Genomic DNA, 17,540 nt, shown 5'->3' on the forward strand with positions numbered 1-17,540 from the left:
AGACTTCGAACAACAGTGGGCCCAGAACAGAACCCTGCAGCACCCCACTTGCCAATTTTTCCCAGGATGACGAGGGTTGGGAGGAATGTTTTTGCCATGAAACTCAAAAACCTCATCAGGAGGTCTTTAAACTGACATGTGGGGGAGGGAGACAGTGGTCCTGAAGGTAGGAGTCTATCAAGTGCTGAAGATGAAAACTTATTTCTCTTTTCATCCTAACAGGGGGAAGCCAGTAGACGTGGAGCCTCTGGACAGGGCTGTTGGCGAAAAGCGCTATGAGCCAGTTCCTCAAGTGACAGCCCCTCTCCCTGCACCCCCCGGGCAATACACCCAGCCACAGCCTGTGAATAATCCCATTGTGTCGTTGCAGCCCAAGTCTGCACTTGTTGAAGGTAGGAGCCTCAAGGCTTGATTTATTGAAATGTTTGGGGAAACTTAGTTTACAAAGGGAACAATAATTCAGGTCATACAACTGCTACTAAACAGCTGTAGTTTTAAGAAAACGCCAACAAAGCACAACTAGGAAAAGCACCACTAGTCTGTTTTGGGTTGCTGGGGGGGGGCTCTCTAGTAAAATACAATGTGGTCCTGTGTAATTTAAACTGGCTCCATGGCTTTTGAGATTTAACTGGCTACGAATGGCTTCATCCTGGTTTGATTTGAGTTTCCTATTCTCATGGCTGGTTATATGGGGTGACATCCAACAGTGGCTGCTCTTCAGAAGAACAGACCTGCTAGGGCAACAGCATGTCTTCTGCAGCTCCCCATGTATCCTCTAAATAACTGTAGGCAACCAAGGGATCCTGCCCCAAGCAGATTTGGAGTGGGTGTCACAGGCAGAAGAGGGGAAGTTCCGTTGCAGGATGTTGGATGTTGCCAGTGTATTTCTCTCATTTTGGAGAGTAATGTTTGCTGTTTCTTTTGGGGAGCGGTTGCATTACTGTATGGAAGTTGTGTTAATGAATCTTTTACTGACTACTAGACACTTAAAAAAGAAAATGTTTAATAGTCTCACTTTTCAAATATATAAGGCTAAACAAAGGCTGAATCAATCCACAGCATCTCCAAACTTGTGAATAGTAAGAAGAATGCCTCTCATATGTCGGTGTATAAGACGACCCCCTACTTTTCCAGTCAAAATATAGAGTTTGGTATATATTCGCCGTAACAAGTATATCCCAAACTTCCAACACACACCAAATAATTTTTTTCTGTATCTCTTCCTCTCCCTGCTTTTTAAATACCGGTAAATGAAGCCAAAAGAGAGACAACAGTGCTTAAATCAGGGGTCAGCAAACTTTTTCAGCAGGGGGCCGGTCCACTGTCCCTCAGATCTTGTGGGGGGCTGGACTATATTTTGAAAAATATATGAATGAATTCCTATGCCCTACAAATAACCCAGAGATGCATTTTAAATAAAAGGACACATTCTACTCATGTAAAAACATGCTGATTCCCGGACCGTCCGCGGGCCGGATTTAGAAGGCGATTGGGCGGCATCTGGCCACCGGGCCTTAGTTTGGGGACCCCTGGCTTAAATGCACAGATGTTTAAATGCACTTACTTGTAGGCATACTAAGAACTACGGTAGCATTTCGAACTACCGTAGATTTCATTCGGAGGGAGAGAAGGAGCTGAAGCATAAAAACTGCAGTTAGCTCTAGAAGGAGAAGGAGAAGACGTGGGGAATAAGGGGGGGTGGGGTAGGGGGCTGAGAACACACATCCTCCTCAGCCGCTTGCATCCTCCACTCTTCCTGGTCACTTGCGCCCGTTCCTCCTCGCCTCCCCCCCCCCCCCCGCGTCCGACCTAACGTCCATGCCGGGGCTGCGCGCTGAGGGGGAGAAAGAGGCAGTGGCTCCAGCGGGCATGGAACCGGCGCCTCTGGCTCAGGGCGGGTAGGCAGGAAGGGAGGAGAGGAGAGGTGGGGAGAGGGGGAAGGGGAGGGAGCGCAGCCCAGGGCCGTCTCCACTCACACTCTATTGTTCCAGGCACCAAGGCGAATGGGGGGAGAGAGAGAGTAAGAGGCTGCCGCTTTCTTTCCGTGCAGGGAGGAAAGCCCCACACGTCCCCTCTTCCTGCACAGAAAGAAAGTGGCAGCCGCTTACACAGTTGCCGCATACGGCGGGGATGCGTCCACAGCCGTTTTTGAGCTCCCCCCACCGTATGCAGCGACCACAGATCTTATACCCGGTGTATAAGACTACCCCCAACTTTTGAAAAGATTTTCCTTATACGCTAGAATATACTGTATTTTTAATTCTTTGCCTAGGCAATGAAAACTATGTTGACTGACATAATGCCTCTTGTGGAATAATTCTACAATTTTTACTACTCATGGTTTATTTGGGGCAGTCAGTGATTTGGGGCAAGGGGTTGCTGTCAGACATAGGTGAAGAACTGAAGCCTTGCTCCTCCTGACTACTAGACATCTGCAGTCAACCATGCTTCTAACTTCAGAGAACTGAGCAGGAACTATTCATATACTTTTGAGTGCATAAGGACTAAAGACTAGAGATGTGAAGGCCCGGAAAAACCCGGGTTTTCCCCGCCCCGTTTTTTTCCCTGAAGCCTTTTTTGTTTTTTTTCCAAAAAATTTGGAAAAATTCAAAAAATAAAAAATAGATTATGGAATGTGTAAGGCTTACAGGGAACAGCCACCCCTCATCAAATCCAGTTCTCCGAATGGCTCTGACAACAGCGGAGGGGCAGGAGACGGGAAGGAGGAAATGAGCGGAGAGGGGCAGGGCTCAGGCAGCATCCAGGAGCCTCGCCTAACGGCCCGTGATGCCAGCAAGGGAGGAGGGGCCAGCAGAGGTTTTTGGCGGGGAAACATCAGAGGGGCATCCTTTCAAATTCACCCCAGAACTGAGGCGATCAGCGGCCCGCAAACACAGGGGGCGGAGATTTGGGGTCCCCAAACTACACTGCTGGGGGAGGAGCCGAAAAGTGCCATTGCGAGAATCTGATGATACTGAGTAGAAATGTTTTCATGAAGCTCTTGCACTGTAAATAATATTCACAATAAAAGTCTTAAAGACAAGATGGTTTGGAGTGTCATTGCTCAAGGGTAGGCAGCAACTCCCCTGACAGAATGTTTTATTTTAACATGATGAATAAAATATTTTAAGATAAGGGGTTCAAATATTTTATAAAACATTTTTTTAAAATATGTATGGTATCAGATTATTCTAATTTCTGTGAGGACAAGCAAGTCCTAGGTTACAAACTGAACTCTCCAATGCAAGAACAAGATACATTTCTTCTTTTAGGAGGTGCTGTTGTCACCAGAAAAGAAAAAGGTTTCAGTTTTGTTTTTGCACACGTGTGGTATGCATTGGTTCTGTTCCTCTTCACTAGGCCTCAAAGCACTGGAAGAAAATATAGAGCAACAAAAAGGGCCTTCAAGTATATGTGTTGTTGTGGCAATCAGAGAAGTTTATGAAAGAAAAAAGAAATGAAAATATTTTAAACATTAAATGCTGTAAAACGGTCTTTAAAAAGTGAAATAAACTAATTTAAGCATATAGTAGTAGCTAAAGTGGTTAACAGACCCCACACATCAGTGTGAGGAAATACATAAGGTCTCATGGGCAAAACATGGGAGGTGGAGTAAGCATGTTGCATAGCAAACAGTGATGAATGACAAGTTAAATTTCAGTTCCTGTTTGGATACACTATATTTTTAATATGTTGTGATAATTTTATGCCCATTAAAATTGTCCATAGTTATATTTTATGTTGATAAAGTAACAGAATGACTTTCAATCTGGAGGGGGGAAAAGAGAAGTGCTAATGTAGCATTTTTTTCAATTTCTCCTAAAATTTCCGTTTTTTCCAAGCTTCAAAATTTCCAGAAATTTTACATCTCTACTAAAGACCTCATTTTAGATGAAAGCTGAGATTCTGAAGCGAATTGCTTCCACCCAGTTACAGCTACTTTTTCTTTTTTGTACACTCTATTTTGCAAACCTAAAAATGTTACCTTGGCATGCCATGTATTTAATTCTTTTAACATGTTTTGTTGCAGCCAACTCTGTGTCAGACTTTCAGAATTCCACCCTGTCCAAGCCTGAGCCACCTCCGTCTCAGAACAAGCCAGCTGCTTTCCGGTCTGCCAGCCGAGAAGACACCGTGCAGTCCACTTACTACCCTCAGAAAAGCTTCCCTGACAAAGGCCCGGTGAATGGGACAGAGCAGATCCCAAAGACGGTCACCCCTGCTTATAACCGCTTCACAACAAAACCTTACACAAGTGCTGCCCGGCCTTTTGAACGCAAGTTTGAAAGCCCCAAGTTTAACCACAACCTCCTGCCAGATGAGAATCTGCATAAGCTGGAGTTGCCATCCAAATCTCAAAATTCTCCCCAGCCAGTTTTAAAAGCACACAGCTCAGCTCAACCCCAGCCCGAGTTTGACAACACAATGGAGACATTCTCAGTCCAGGCCGACAAGCTCAAATATCAACCAAATAACATCAACGCTGTGCCTAAAGCCATTCCCGTCAGGTGAGTCATATTATTCTCCATGTGACTGTGTTTGCTTCACAAAAAGGTTCGCCTCAATGCCTCCACTCAAAACAGTGAAGCTTGGATAAACTTGACAACTGAGAGTATCACTGCACTTTGCCAGTTGTATATTAAGCTTTCGTAAAACTTGGGGAGGAAGTGTAGCCCCTTTGTAGACCACACACATTGAGCCCTGTTTAATCCAGTTTACCTGTGAGATCTCCTTACACAATACGTTTGGATGGCCCTCTATCAGGGCTGCTTCAGCTGAGATTCCTGCATTGCAAGGGGCTGGACGAGATGACTCTTGGGGTCCCTTCCATCTCTACAATTCTATTCGATCTGCTGAAATGGCACTGCTGCAGTTGCCACATAATACTTGTTCCACATTTCTAAGAAATCAGTCTTGTGGTGTGGCAGCACCCACACTTCGGAACTCCCTAGCTACTGACCTCAGGGGGGCGACTGCATTGTATTCTTTTTGGCGCCTGCTGGAACCATTTTTCTCTAGGCAAGGCTGCCCAGGTATGTAGAATGCTGACATGTGTTTCAGTCTCATTTTAGCTTATGGTTGATATCATTTTTTAAATCTTTTAAGCAGCTGGGTTTGGATGATCTTATTGTTTCATTCTTTTTGAAAACTGCTTTGAGGTGTTTTTTTTTTCTTACAATCAAGTGCTATATACATTGTATTAAATAAACATATAAATAAATAAGACACACCCACACCCAGCATCTGTATTTGAAATCTTTTCAAGCAGTAGACCTCCAAAAGATCCACTACTTAAGATCCTGGAGGAAGTAGCTAGATGACATAGTACATACCAATTTTTTTGCAGTGCGGCATGATTTAATTTTATTTAAAAAGGAAGGATCCTATGGCCCTATGGTCCCTCGTGTTTATTCAAGGTGTGGATTGTCTGAAAGTACATTTAGGCAGGCAGAGGCTATTTATATTTTCTTGGATTACTAGTGATTGGCAAGCAAGGGAAACGAGGATGTTAACTCCTCATTCTTTCATTTGGCAAGTTTCTATGAGAACTCCTTAGCCTACTTACATGGAAAATATTGCAATTGTTTTGTCTTCTCCAGCTGGATTTAATGTTACATATTATTTTAGTGCAGCGGTCAGCAAACTTTTTCAACGGGGCTGGTCCACTGTCCTTCAGACCTTGTGGGGGGCCAGACTATATTTTTGGGGGGAAAGAAAAAGGAACCAATTCCTATACCCCACAAATAACCCAGAGATGTATTTTAAATAATCCGCGGGCCAGATTTAGAAGGCGATTGGGCTGGATCCGGCCCCAGGCCTTAGTTTGCCTACCCATGTTTTAGTGCTTTTTGTTTTTTGTTTTTGCATGCAAATTCTGCCCCCCCCCCGGTTATAGTTTACAAATTTAAATAATAAAAAATCCCCAGCATCTGTAGTATAAATTTATTAGTGTTTAGTGTCAGGAATAACGTAAACCCAGACACAGCAGAGGTAGACGCAGGGTTTTCGGAAGCTTCTGGCTGTAGAGCAATGACTAGACGTCTGGACGCAGGAATAGACAACTTCACCAGAATAACTATATACAGTATTTATTGGACAAACAGTATCCAGATGTTACTATGTACAAACTTCATAAAATAAATGAAATAAAACAAATCCTTTCCTCTCTGTCTCTCTTTCTCCCAACCACCTGTTACAAAAGCAGTCTTTCTCACACAACACCACACAGAACTTATCTTTTAGGAACTTCTTACCCGATCACAAGGTTGTTGCTAAGGCTCTTGTTACCATGCAGAGAGAGATCAAACCTTGGCCTTCAGCCAATAGCTAATTGTCAGAAGTGGATAGCTGACTTTCTGCATGTATGCACTTTGAAATCTTTAACAAAATTATTTCAATAAGCAGGCCAGGGAAAGTCTGCCTGTTTGAGATCCTGGAGAGCTATTCCCCATTATAGTAGACAGTATAGAGCTAGGTGGACCAGCCATTTGGCTCCAGTATAAGACAGCTTCAGACTTGCTGTGAAATTTACAGTTTACAATTATGCAGTGTAAAATCAGTAAAAGAAGGTCCATGCATGCACACACACAGGGACCCTATGCCTTATGCTGAGCTAGGCCAATTAGCTCTTCAACTGTACGATCTGTGGCACTCCAGGTTTCCGGCAAAGGATGTTTGCAGCCCAAGTGGAAATGCTAGGGCTTGAACCTATGTCCCCCAGTGGCTCTTTGTGTGCTGTACAATCAGGATCTTGGCTACTAAGCTCTTTGTAGCAGCTTCCGAAAGCAGTGCACACAGATTGTATGGTATGATTCTAAACTCTTCTGCTTGTTCCTGTGCTTGTTCTAACCAGCTGATCAATAAAGTCATTTTACTCATGGAAGAGGAGGAAAGGGTGGAGCTGGTTCATGCGTCCTAATAATGGCTGCTCCTAGAATGAGCTGATTGGAGGGAGGGGAGTTGGGCAGGCTGGCAGGGCAGGCTCAAAAGAAGCACCCTTGTTTCCTCTAGCCCTGAAGTTACAAATGCAATGTCCTTCCTTAACACATGAATCACCTCTCTCCTTGGTAACAGCAGAAATAATTCTCTATGTCTGATTTTAGTCCTTCTGCTTTGGAGGATGACGATGAAGAGGATGGACACACTGTAGTAGCCACAGCAAGAGGAGTTTTTAACAGCAACGGTGGCGTCCTCAGCTCCATAGAGACTGGCGTTAGCATTATTATACCACAAGGAGCCATTCCAGAGGGGATAGAGCAAGAGATCTATTTCAAGGTCTGCCGAGATAACAGTATCCTCCCTCCTTTAGACAAAGAGAAAGGTGAGCACCTTCATAATATTCACGTTTTCTTCAGTGCCTTTTTCATTTCCACGTTACCCATGCAAAAAAAAGATTCTGTCAATCTGTTGTTTTTTAAGAGGAGGAAGAGGAAATGGAAAGTAGTTATTTCCCAGGATCCAGGAGGACAGCTGGAAACTACAGGGGAAGACAGGCACACCCCCTTCCTTCCCCTTTCTCTGGTGGTGGGAGTGAGGACTCATAAAGGAACATTTCAGAGTGGAGACAGGGCTTTGCCCTTTCCTTTTTTGCTAGTAGTGGAAGATCTTCTCAGAAAACTCAGAAAATGTCAAACAACTTGACTTCCAACTTAGCAGGCAAAACAACTAACTTGGAAGATGGTGGACTCTCCTTCATTTGAGGTTTTCACACAGAGGTTGCATGGGGGGTGCTTTAGCTGTGATTCCAGCATTGCAGGGGGCTGGACTAGGCACCCTTGGGGCTCCTTTCCAACTCTACAGTTTTATGATGCTAGCAGAAGAGTCAAGGGAGGGGGGAATCACCAGGGTCTGCATTTTAAACAAACCAAATTGGTTCAAACTTCCTAAACTAACAGGCAGATCAGAGTGCGACCATTTTTCAGTTTTCATACTTCTCTGACTTTGGTGGTATAGGTGTGGATTCACAAGTTCCAAAATGTGCATTTTAGGTAAAATGCATCTGACATATGTATGTTTTGTGTTGTATCCAATGTAGCACTAAGTTAAAGTCACTTGGTCATATATTTGAGTTTCTGAATTCATCCTTGCAGCTGCACTTGAGTGGGGAGCATGCAAACCCAAGTCTAACATAAGCTCATCCTTGTAATTCTGTGCTATGTCCAAACCAACATACTGTGTGTGTTAAACATGTTTGTCTATAATGCCAAGGTGGAATGTGACGGGGGAACTTGCCTCCTAGGTATGTTGCAGTACCATAACCCTGCAACTTATGCGGAGGTTGCTTTCCAGGGATTATGCCTACAGCCCAAATTGTATCTAGTCAAAACACATTGGGTCGAATGGTGGGTAGGATTGACAAAGTTTTTCCCAGCTGCCCGCCCCCTTTCTGCCCCATTTGTTTGTCTTTCTGTCTGTCTGTCTGTTTGCCAAGTGCATAAAGCTGAATGTGCACAAGTTAAATGCATGCAAGTTGTGGGGTTACTGCTTGACTTAGAAGTATGCAAGTGGGCACTCTGCCTGCCTGGAGTTTTCCTGATCACCTCTTTGAGCTTACTTCAACAAAGAATTCCCCTCCTAGAAAGGTTGCCATCATTTCCAGTCTGCCTTTATGCTATATTCTCAAACAGACTTCCCTTAAAGCTTCAAGTGCTGTTGGGTGACTCTCACCACCTCCACCTGTCATGGACCACTCAGGGAGGCCAGGAGTTGATCCCAAGAGTATCTGGAGGGCCACAGTTCACACCTCTGGTGCAGATAGCATTAAGTACAAGAAGTGTTATCTCTTGCAAAACTTGTCCTTTTTGTCTGTTTACCACAGGTGAAACACTACTCAGCCCTTTGGTCATGTGTGGGCCCCATGGACTAAAATTCCTGAAGCCTGTGGAGCTGCGCTTGCCACATTGTGCGTCTATGACCCCTGATGGTTGGTCTTTTGCTCTAAAATCCTCCGACTCCTCGTCGGGTATGCTGTCCTCCCTCTGTCCTTTTGGGGCTTTTGGGTGCTATCGTATAATTTAAAACTCGCCTGACTGAAGGTGTCACTGTGTAATATAAAGATTTTACTAAATCACTGTTTTTGTGTCAGCTCTCCATTTCATTTTCATTACAAGTGTCTTTCTCACACTTAACTCATGATGCAAAATCATTGCAGAAAATCATGATTGATAAACCAGAATGGCAAGGTAGATAATATAATACTATACTATTGTCATTGGTCCATTCAGAAGTACAATTATCTACCTTGTTTCCTATCTCTCACACTCTTCCTGTCTTTCTATCTCTTCCTGTCCTCCTCTCTCTCTCTCAAGGACTAATACTGCTGCAAAACACTCTTAAGATGAGAAAGTCACACTTTCATTTATTTTTGGGATAAATTGCCTAAGGAATTCTGATTGGGCTTTGTAACCACATATTTACATCTTTTTTTCCTTTATTGACCATAGAATGCTGTAGCAGTCCCAGTAAACTGAACTTGAAGCATTAATATTTTGGATAAGCTTCCTAATGCAATAGCTGCTTATGTATAAATTTGACCTTTCAAAGGGACGGGAGCCTCTCTTTGCAGAAGAACCCCATGCAAACTCAGTTCCAACACATTTGGGCTCTCCACACAAATTTGTGCTCTCTTCTAAATTCTGAAATGTTATGGAGAGGTGGTCCTCTATTTCCCCACCCACTCTATGGTTGAGACACATGGATATATCCCTGCACTGCCCCTTTCCCCATAGCTATGACAGCTGCCCCCTTCACTGAAGGGCGGGGGAAGCCTTGTTGGTTTTAAAGCCTAGTGACAAAGATAACATTTCGTGAAGTGGCTGCAAAGCCACAGCCTTGAGTGAAAAATGAGTGTCTTCTGCATATTGGACAAAAAGAATGTCTTAAGGGGGGGCTTCTCAGCCACATAACAAATAACCTCTTTGATACCCTTAAATGTATACATATCTGTATATGGTATATAAAAGCAATGTACTTATGTGTACAGTATTTAAAAATGTATTCATATTTGTCACTGATGTATCTATCCTTTTCAATGCCACTGTGTCAATGCGCAAAAACAAAAAAGTTAGGACAACAAACGCTTCTCTGATAAGGGGGTGGGGGGATCCAGTTAGCTAGAGAAATCTTGGCCGGTTGACTATTGCTGGTATGCTATGCATGTGTTGCATGCAGCTGTTTAACTGTGTAAGCAAAAGCAGAAAGTGCTAAAAATGGACAGTTTCAAGTAATAAGGATCCAAAGTTTTGCCATTTATAATCCATATAATTCCTTCAAACCGTGCTTTTCAGTCATTATTTTGTAATGGATGAACCTTATCATGAATTTACTTGAAATGAAAAGAAAGAGGGGAATATGTTGGTTCTTCCAAGTAACCTCTACTATTGTGCTAAAGATCTTCTTCCTTTCCAAGTTAGACTCTTATTTGTGTGTGCTCATTCAGCGGGTGTGTGTGTGTTAAGGGGGTCACCTTTTTCTGTCTGTATCGGAGCTATACATCCCTTGCAGCTAACATAGTTAAATGTGGTGTTATATCAGTAATCTTGCTCCTTGAGACAAACTTCACAATTGGCCAACTCTGTCTTCTGATGTGTAAGCCATACTGTGTCTTAAATAAATACTTGTTTTCTCTCTTTTTCTAAAAACAAAACAAAAAACTTAATTGGTTATGGGATCTCTTTCTCGCTCTTTCTTTCTCTTAAGCTTTTCCTAACATGTTTTCCATTCTCTGTCCTTTGAAAAGAACATTTGATTATACATACTAACCTCTTCTGCAACACATTTTTTACAATATATATACATATATATATATCAAAGTACTGACACATTATGCTAAAATATGTTACCTTGTTTCATCTCATTTCATGGAGTAGAGGGGGCAGCTAACTCCCAATATAAATGGGCCAGAGCACAAACACTTAATTCCTGAGTACCTTGTATATTAAGCTGTTTTAGGTTCAGCCTTACTGTAAAGCCACCACAAACTAGCCTCACATTTTTCCAAGTCACCGGCACAAAATTTTGGCTTTTGTATTTTCAGACTATGGTTTCACTGTATGTAGTAAACGAATTACATGAATACAGTTTATCAACTGTCAGGCTATACCAGCCTTCCCCAACCAGGTGCCCTCCAGGTGATTCAGTCTACAACTTCCATCAGCCCAAGCCAAGCCAAGCCGAGCTCTGCATCACCTGAAGGGCAGGTGGGAAGTTTGGGCCACATTTCTGTATTACAACAAAGAAAAGGTCTTCTTTCCTGACAGTTTTAAATCTAGCTTACACATAACAGTTTCTCCCAAAGATATTCACTTGAAGTGTGTTGTTTATATTTAAAAGGACTGGATTTTTATTTTTGTATTAATGAAATGCCATTTTGGTAACTGGGACAACTCCACTGGCTGCCATAACTTAAAATGCAAACCAGGTCATTGAATATGCCAACAAATTCCGAGCGAATCATCCTTCTCTAGGCTCCACATCAGGTGTTGTCTCCCTTTCAGCATATTGATCATTTTGTGCATCATGTTCGTTTCCATGGGTTACTCAACAGAACTGTGGGACTTATTTGTCTTCTGTATGTCTGCGTAATTTATATATGTGATCTGGAGTATTAATATCTAGCCTTGCTTAATACCAAAAGATCGCAAGAGCTTCACTGTGAGAGTGTGTCTTGATGCGCATATATTGATTAAAAAAGCAACACAGAGGTAGTGCGTCTCCACCCACAAAATGTCACACAGCAATTGTATTGAACTACAAGTTATCAATAATACCTCCACATGGAATGATGTGGTAATTAAGGAAACGTTGAATTACTTTTCTCAGGATTCTAGTTTATATAAGTGGGATGATAACTTCACGTACCCTGTTCCTCTTTGCCCAGAAGTAGATCCTGCTTTGTTCAGTGGGGACTACTTTCATGTAAACACACACAAGGATTGCAGGTGTAGACTTGGAGTGTACAGTTCAACACTGCACCATAAGATGCCTTCTTTACCTACCTCAGATTTGCAATAAACCTTACCTCCTCTGCCCCCCCCCCCGGTCCAGCAAGAGAAGTTCGCTTTTTAAATTAGTGCTGTACTTGCAACCCCTAAATGAGGTCACACATGCTGAAGACTGCACAGGCAGCCTTAAAAGGACAGGAAGCCAGGATGAGGAATCTGGCCCTCCAGACGTTGCTCCCATCCACCCCAGCCAGCCTGGCCCAGTGACCAGGGGTGATAGGAGTTGTGGCCTAAGGCCTATATGCAGGGCACCTGTTTGGGGAAGGCTGAGCTATTGCACTGTGGTAGAGCAGTTTGCCTGCAGCTAGCCTGCTTCACAGCGGACTTGAGGCAGTTTCTCCCCACCTCCCTTGACAGTTGGAGTTTTTTTGTGTTTGCCCTATGATGAAACTTAAGTTGTAGCTAGGCTGTCTGAAAGCTTCCCCTGCAGGTGCTGAAGTCCAAAACCAGTGCTTTGGGTATGCTTCAAGAGTATTCACATGGTGGACTTGGTTCATGTAGCCTGGTTGCATTTGAATCCCATAGTTTGTGACATGGAAGTCTCAGGGTTTGACAGAGTTTGGTATCTGAAGAAGTGTGCATGCACACGAAAGCTCATACCTATGACAAACTTAGTTGGTCTCTAAGGTGCTACTGGAAGGAATTTTTTTATTTTCTTGTTCAGGGTTTGACAGTCATCCAAAACCCTCCTTTCACCGTACTGTTTATTAATCAATCTTATTATTAGATTCTCAGTCTCTGTGCCTTAACTTTCTCTATGCCTTCTGGCTTTCTGGCTACCAGGAGAGAGAGAAAAATACTATGTGGGTCTGCAGGGTGAGTTCAGAACAGGAACTTACATTAATGGCAATCTACCATGGGCCTAACTCCTTGGAGATGTTCAATTAAGAAAATGTTTAGAGCTGGTAAATTAAAATTGTGGGTTCCTGTATAAAATGCAATGCGGTCTATACATCAAAACATATTCTGGTTAGCTTTAAAGGTATTGTTATCCAAGATGTTCCACCTTTTGATGATGGATACTAAACTACTACATTGTTTTCCTCCCACAGGTGACCCCAAAACCTGGCAGAACAAGTCTCTTCCTGGGGATCCAAACTATCTTGTTGGAGCAAATTGTGTTTCGGTTCTGATAGATCACTTCTAACCCTTACGTTAGCAGACCAAACCAAGATTTTAAAAGCAAAGCAAAACAAAAACACCTTGCCTAGAAACTGAACCAATCTTTTTTCAAGTATTAAGAGTTATCTTAGTGTTAAGCAATCTTTGCTTTGACTAACAACGGATAATGAGTACGTTCCTGAACCATGGTCAGGGTTTATGCTATTAAGCAGCAGGGCAGATCAGCCAGGGACCAAGGCAAGGTTCTTAGGGGTTCCCTCTGGCTTTCCTTAACTGGACACTTCAATGCATCATAGCTTAAAACTCACTGAACTACCACTGAAGCAATGCAATTCATTACTATTTTCAGATGAACTGGGATTTAGTTAGCGGTCCACTACTGAATTAGGTCTTTTTTCTTTCTAAAGCTTTTTCCCTCTCTCTCTTTTTTATATAAACAAAACACTTTAATGTGTGTGTTCAGAATATGCAAAGACTCTCTTTATTTTTTAAAAAACAAGCAACTTTTTGATGCATTTTGCCCACAAGGTGGAAATCAAAAAATTGGCCAGCACAATATAGAAAATTCCCCCTCTGTTGTGAAGGGAGAGTTACATGCACGTCTACTTTGATTGTACATGAAACACACTTTTTTTTTCATTTTGTTATGGGGAAAGAGCGCATGTGGTATGACTATGGTTCATTTGCCTCTGTGGATCTGTAAATTAACCACATCTACAACAAACACGTTAACCAGCAGCCTTACCCTCATGTTTTTACTAGTCTTAGCTGTCATCGTAGTTCTCTGTACTACTAAGTTTGTATGGCTTCTGTGCTTACTTAGATTAATACATATTGAGAGGGGTTGAAAAATTAATTCATTTTGTGAACTTGCTGATTTAGAGAAAGAGAGAGGGAGAGAGAACTAGGCACACTTGTTTTTGTGTGGATCAACCAGAGGAGAAACCTGAAGAACATGATGGTATGTTTTCTGCTATGCATTTTGAAAATTTATAGATGTTATAGATTGCTTGTATATAACTCGTGCAGACCACTTTTGTTCTTGGTTTGTAAATTAACTTTTATAAGCTTTACCTTTTTTATATATATAAATATATATAAAAATACAAAACAAACGTTTCTTAATATCTTTGTATTCTCATACCTTTTGAGCCTTGAACTTTGACATCTTGCAGCAATAAAGCAGCATTTCTACAGTACATGAAAACAAGGACTTTTAAAAAAAAGAAAATGCACAAAGTTCTTACCTTTTTAAGTGCTGCATTTAAAGACTAACTCAGAAGTCTATAGTTTGATTACATTCTTGGAGAATAAAAGTATCCCTACTGTAATTTGTGATAAGGATGCTGTATTATGTGCCCTGAAATGTATTTTTTTACTAATAGACAATTTATTATGGCACATCAGCACTATCTCTGTTTAGATAATATACCACTGCATTCTGTTAATCAGTTATTTAGCTATTCAGGTGTGGCTGATTTTTTTCTTTCTTTGCCGTTATTAAAAATTACACATTTCTAAGTATACAGAATAAAAACTGTTTTTAAAATAATAGAATTCCAGAATCTTCTTGTTTCTGTCTGAAATGCATGCATATGCACACCTGAAGATTTGGAGGTCCTGATTCACTAAACTTTTACCTTGCATCATGAGATACAGTTTTATTCAGTTCAAGACATATTGGAGTACGAGGCTTAATGCACAGTTGGAATGAGGCTGACTGAGCTGTCAAGGCTCTGCTAAAAAATAATGTTGTGGTGTGTTTTTTAAAAAAAGAGATGCTTCAGAAATCAAGTTGTATCTAGCAATGAGACATCTTATATTTTTCACATTAAAAATCCTCTTAGTCCAAGCATGTTTGCACACTGTCGTGTCTGTCTAAAATTACAAATTTTATTCTTGCACTAAGAAGTGAAAAGTGCTTTTTAAAAGGGAAGAAACAGAAGCAATTAGGTAAGTGAAACATGTTTTCCAAGTAACAGATAACTTGCTCTATCCAGACATTGCACGATTTATTTATTTATATTTAAAGAGGAAATATCACAGGGAGAAGCTGGTCCTTGTGCATGTGTTTCTGATTTGTCAGCTGTGTGCAAATATATACAGAATTCTCATATAAGAGGATGACAGAAAACTCCCAACGCAACGCCTGCTGCCATGCCTAGAGAAGCACTTACTTTTCTGGGAGTTCACAACATTTACCAGTCAATTACTTTTGTAGGGATTCCGCATCCTAAGCAGTACTTTGTGCGTACACACACGAGTTTCCTTTGCAGCAGCCAGCTGCCCGTCCTTTTTAATGTGGTGTTGCAGTACAGGTTAGTATTAGTCCCCTTTCTGGGGCAAGCCAAGCTTAGATGATCATTAGAATCAAGTGGTGCAACTTGGCTAGACGGTACCTTCGGAACGTTGGGGGTTATTTCATATTTGACTGCTGCCATTTGTAATGAAACTTCTTCAGGACATTGCATTTTTTTTCTATGAGGGAGAAGTTTTTGTATGAAAGCAAGTCCAAACATGCAGTTCTAGTGAAAGAACTGCATGATCTGATTCTGCTGATCATGCAGTTTGGCTTGGGGGTATTTGACAAAATAATAGAACATAAGTGCCACATCTAAGTGATATAACTTACGGGGACAGAGCTCATGGATCTTACTTTGTCTTGTTGGGCTGTTGGAGTGACTGATCCATTTCAGGCTTCAGAATAGGCCCACCAACAGCTATGTAAGAACTCTTGAGCAGCACTATGAGATATTTCTGCAGTCGACTGCTCTGCAATAATAGGGCAAATATCAACTTCTACCCAGAATGTAAAAGTGCAAAGGATAGCAGACACAATGCTGTCTACCTTGGGATTGCACTGGTGTTTAGTAATTGGATGCATGAACAAGGCAGTTCATTCTTCACTTTCTGCCATCAAGGTTGTGTCATCAGCATATCTGAGGTTGTTGATATTTCTTCTGGCAATCTTAATTCCGGCTTGGGATTCGTCCAGTCTAGCCTTTCGCATGATGAATTCTGCATATAAGTTAAATAAACAGGGAGACATGTGGCTGACATAAAGACTTATACACACAATCAGACTGTGGTAAACCTACTCTCAGGGGTGTACCATTCAATCATTGCTGTCCATCTCAGTTGGTTTTTGTATTGCTGTGGTTATTGGGAGCTCCAGGTATCATCTGATTGTGTGAAGGAAAATGAATAAAAAGTGAATACATATGTATATCATAGTCAATGACAGATGATCACCATGAGAAGTCAGTGTTCCAAAAGGAGTGAACCATAATTGCCATTTGACTAGGTTTTTCCAGGTGGTGCACTTTGACCTTGGTACACTTTGACCTTGAAACTCTTAAGAGATTATTGAAACAGGGCCTTGTCCTGGAGTTTTCATCTCATCTGTAAAAGGAATAAAATTCACTTAAGACTTGAAAATCACATATCTAGTAAATCTAGATGTTGAAGATCAGGTTTTGGTTTGATCGCTGCGATGGAGCAGCAGCAGCGGAGGAAACCCTACCAAGAGCTGCACCAAGGCCGACTTCCGGCCAATCGCGCAGCAGTGGTGGGCGCGGTTCTCCTCAGCTGAGGGGAACGTGTGCCTTCAAGTCAAGGGGGGACTGCTTCAGCGCAGCAGCGCCCCAGAAGAAAACCCAAATTGAGTGTTTCGGGGACGTGGATCCGGCAGACGCCAGAAGCAAGCTCCCCCCCCCCCCCGGCTAGCCTAATTCTGGGTGGCAAGAGAGCAGGGGTTTTTGAGCTAACGCGGCGCATTGGAACATAGCTATCTCAGAGGCACAAAGCTGCGATCCTGCCAGGCAACAGGATCTTCCAACAGGTTCTTCCTAAAAATTGAAAAAAAATGAGGACATTGGATACCGTGAGTAAAAGGAGAAATTTAAGAAATTTTCTTAATAATTGGAATGAATTGGCCACGGGAGGAGATTTAAACAGGAAGTCGATCTCCCCCATTGTGAGGACCGTAATGCAGTTAACTTGCCTATAGCCAGAAAAGTGAAATGAATCTTTTAAATACCAAGGACTGGACTTAATTCCCTCCCCCGGAGGCAGGGTAAAGGGGAGAAGGATGAAATTCGTTAAAATCCCTGCAAAAATTCTCAATTTGGACTAGGGAAAATCCCCCTGGAAACTGAAGTCGGGTCCCGGGAGGAAGCAGCGAGCCGCCATTATGATGTCACAATAGAAAGGAATTTGTTTACCCTTTTGACACGGAGAACTGTCAATTGTGAAGAGAGTTTGACATTGCTCTTTTTATAAATGGACATAAGAATTTTAAGACATGAGAAAATAATTTAAAAATGAGAAATATGGACATAAGCTTGATTTCTGAGGCTTTTGGAAATACAATTGTTCAACTTCCTGCTCTGCTCTGTTCCCATGAAATCTGAGATA

General features: G+C 42.1%; 1 protein-coding gene across 6 annotated transcripts in view; it reads left to right on the top strand.

Moving 5' to 3' along the window:
• TJP1 (tight junction protein 1) overlaps positions 1-14,681 on the top strand; it is a 129,852-nt gene extending 115,171 nt beyond the window's left edge. For 3 of the 6 annotated variants that reach the window (XM_035131818.3, XM_035131816.3, XM_035131820.3), the window contains 5 exons: positions 223-392; positions 4,031-4,508; positions 7,104-7,321; positions 8,819-8,962; positions 13,055-14,681. In XM_035131818.3, the coding sequence (XP_034987709.2) occupies positions 223-392; positions 4,031-4,508; positions 7,104-7,321; positions 8,819-8,962; positions 13,055-13,149 (1,105 nt within the window). In that variant the 3' untranslated portion in view covers positions 13,150-14,681. The remainder of the gene's footprint in view (positions 1-222; positions 393-4,030; positions 4,509-7,103; positions 7,322-8,818; positions 8,963-13,054) is intronic. The other 3 variants (XM_035131819.3, XM_035131821.3, XM_035131817.3) reach the window with 2 other exon arrangements.
• Positions 14,682-17,540: the final 2,859 nt, after the last annotated feature.

This window comes from Zootoca vivipara, chromosome 13 (genome assembly GCF_965207765.1).
Source record: "Zootoca vivipara chromosome 13, rZooViv2.hap1.1, whole genome shotgun sequence".
In the NCBI taxonomy this organism is placed as follows: Eukaryota; Metazoa; Chordata; class Lepidosauria; order Squamata; family Lacertidae; genus Zootoca; species Zootoca vivipara.